Source organism: Chinchilla lanigera, unplaced genomic scaffold (assembly GCF_000276665.1).
Source record: "Chinchilla lanigera isolate Chin_1 unplaced genomic scaffold, ChiLan1.0 scaffold00123, whole genome shotgun sequence".
Lineage (NCBI taxonomy): Eukaryota > Metazoa > Chordata > Mammalia > Rodentia > Chinchillidae > Chinchilla > Chinchilla lanigera.
Genome location: NW_004955524.1, coordinates 4,215,651 through 4,216,912, shown reverse-complemented (window position 1 = coordinate 4,216,912; position 1,262 = coordinate 4,215,651). Strand labels below are relative to the sequence as shown.

Sequence of the window (1,262 nt, the reverse complement as noted above, 5' to 3'; positions counted from 1 at the left end):
AGCACAGTTCTGAGTTCATGGAGACCACTCTAAAGCAGCCCTGAGCAGGATTTACATTAACCAATGGACTTTTCATGTTTACTTGTGAGTCTGTCCAAGGCCTAGGCTCCTTGTCTGAAGATGGGTGGTGGACTCACAGTAAGTGAACCTCTGTGAGTCACTAATCCCTACTACAACTGGTAATGGCAAATGAAGCCAGAAAGACAGAAACGATAAAACAAGATCACAGCGGAGGACACCTGGGTCCCATCTCGACTATATAAAGACTATAGCCTCAGGGATCTCATTCCTGGGTGAATAATTTTAATACCTTACTTGGAGAACTCCTTGAGTGATTCTGCCCTTCTTGAGTACTCCCCTCCCTTCTTCTGACAAATATGAAGCACTCACAGAAGTTCCTGGTCTTAGCCTCAAGAGACTCTAAGATTCTGTGAGAGCACTTTGATCCTCCTGGAGCCCAGAAATCATCATAGGGCCCTGTGTTCATCAGGAGATTCATCCCCAGATAAGTTTGGTACCTAAATGTGCTGTTAGCGGGTGGGGCCTGGCTGGAGGTGGGGTCCTGGGGACTTAACCTGAGAGTCTGTGTCCTTGTCCCTGATTCCCGCTTCTCTCTTTGCTTCCTCGCTGCTGTGGCTGACCAGCTTTCTTCTGACATGCCCTTCCGTGCTGCCTTTCTGCCTCAGAGCCTGCCGACCTGTAACTAAAACCATGAGACAGAGTAAACCTCTCGTCCTTTAAATCACAGGTATTCCGTATTTTGTCTCAGCAATGAGGAAGAGACTAAAACAGATTTTGGAAGCAGAGAGCTGGAGTTATTGCTGTCACTGCACCTGACCAAAATGTTTGAGAGCATTGGGAAGTGGTCTGTGGGAGGAATTTGGGACGGACTGAAGATTGCAGATAGAGAAGCCCTAACATGCAGAAATACAAAAATGGAGAAACAGGAAAGGAAGATAAAAGCCCAGGTGACTAAGAATTTCTTTCAGCAGGTGAGTCACTCATACCAGGAGCTGGGGTTGTGCAGATTTAAGGGGGGCAGTTCTATTTCCATAAGTACGTTTCAGATGGGGATAGTGACAAATTCTTATGTTTCATAATTTGAATGTATTGAGATTTTGATGGAATATATTAGAGTCATCTGAAGAAAGCAAGAAAAGAATAAAACTCTGCTAATCTCCATTTTGTTTGCATGTTTCCTCCCTCATTCTCCTTCACTCTTTTGTCCCGTCAATGGATCGGTGAACTCTGCTCACCCTTTT

At 45.2% G+C, this 1,262-nt stretch overlaps 1 protein-coding gene across 1 annotated transcript in view; it reads right to left on the bottom strand.

Moving 5' to 3' along the window:
• Positions 1 to 530: 530 nt before the first annotated feature.
• Positions 531 to 1,262, bottom strand: part of LOC102015341 (vomeronasal type-2 receptor 116-like) — a 131,480-nt gene continuing 130,748 nt past the window's right edge. The window contains exon 15 of the mRNA XM_013507204.1: positions 531 to 703. Coding sequence (XP_013362658.1) covers positions 531 to 703 — 173 coding nt within the window. The remainder of the gene's footprint in view (positions 704 to 1,262) is intronic.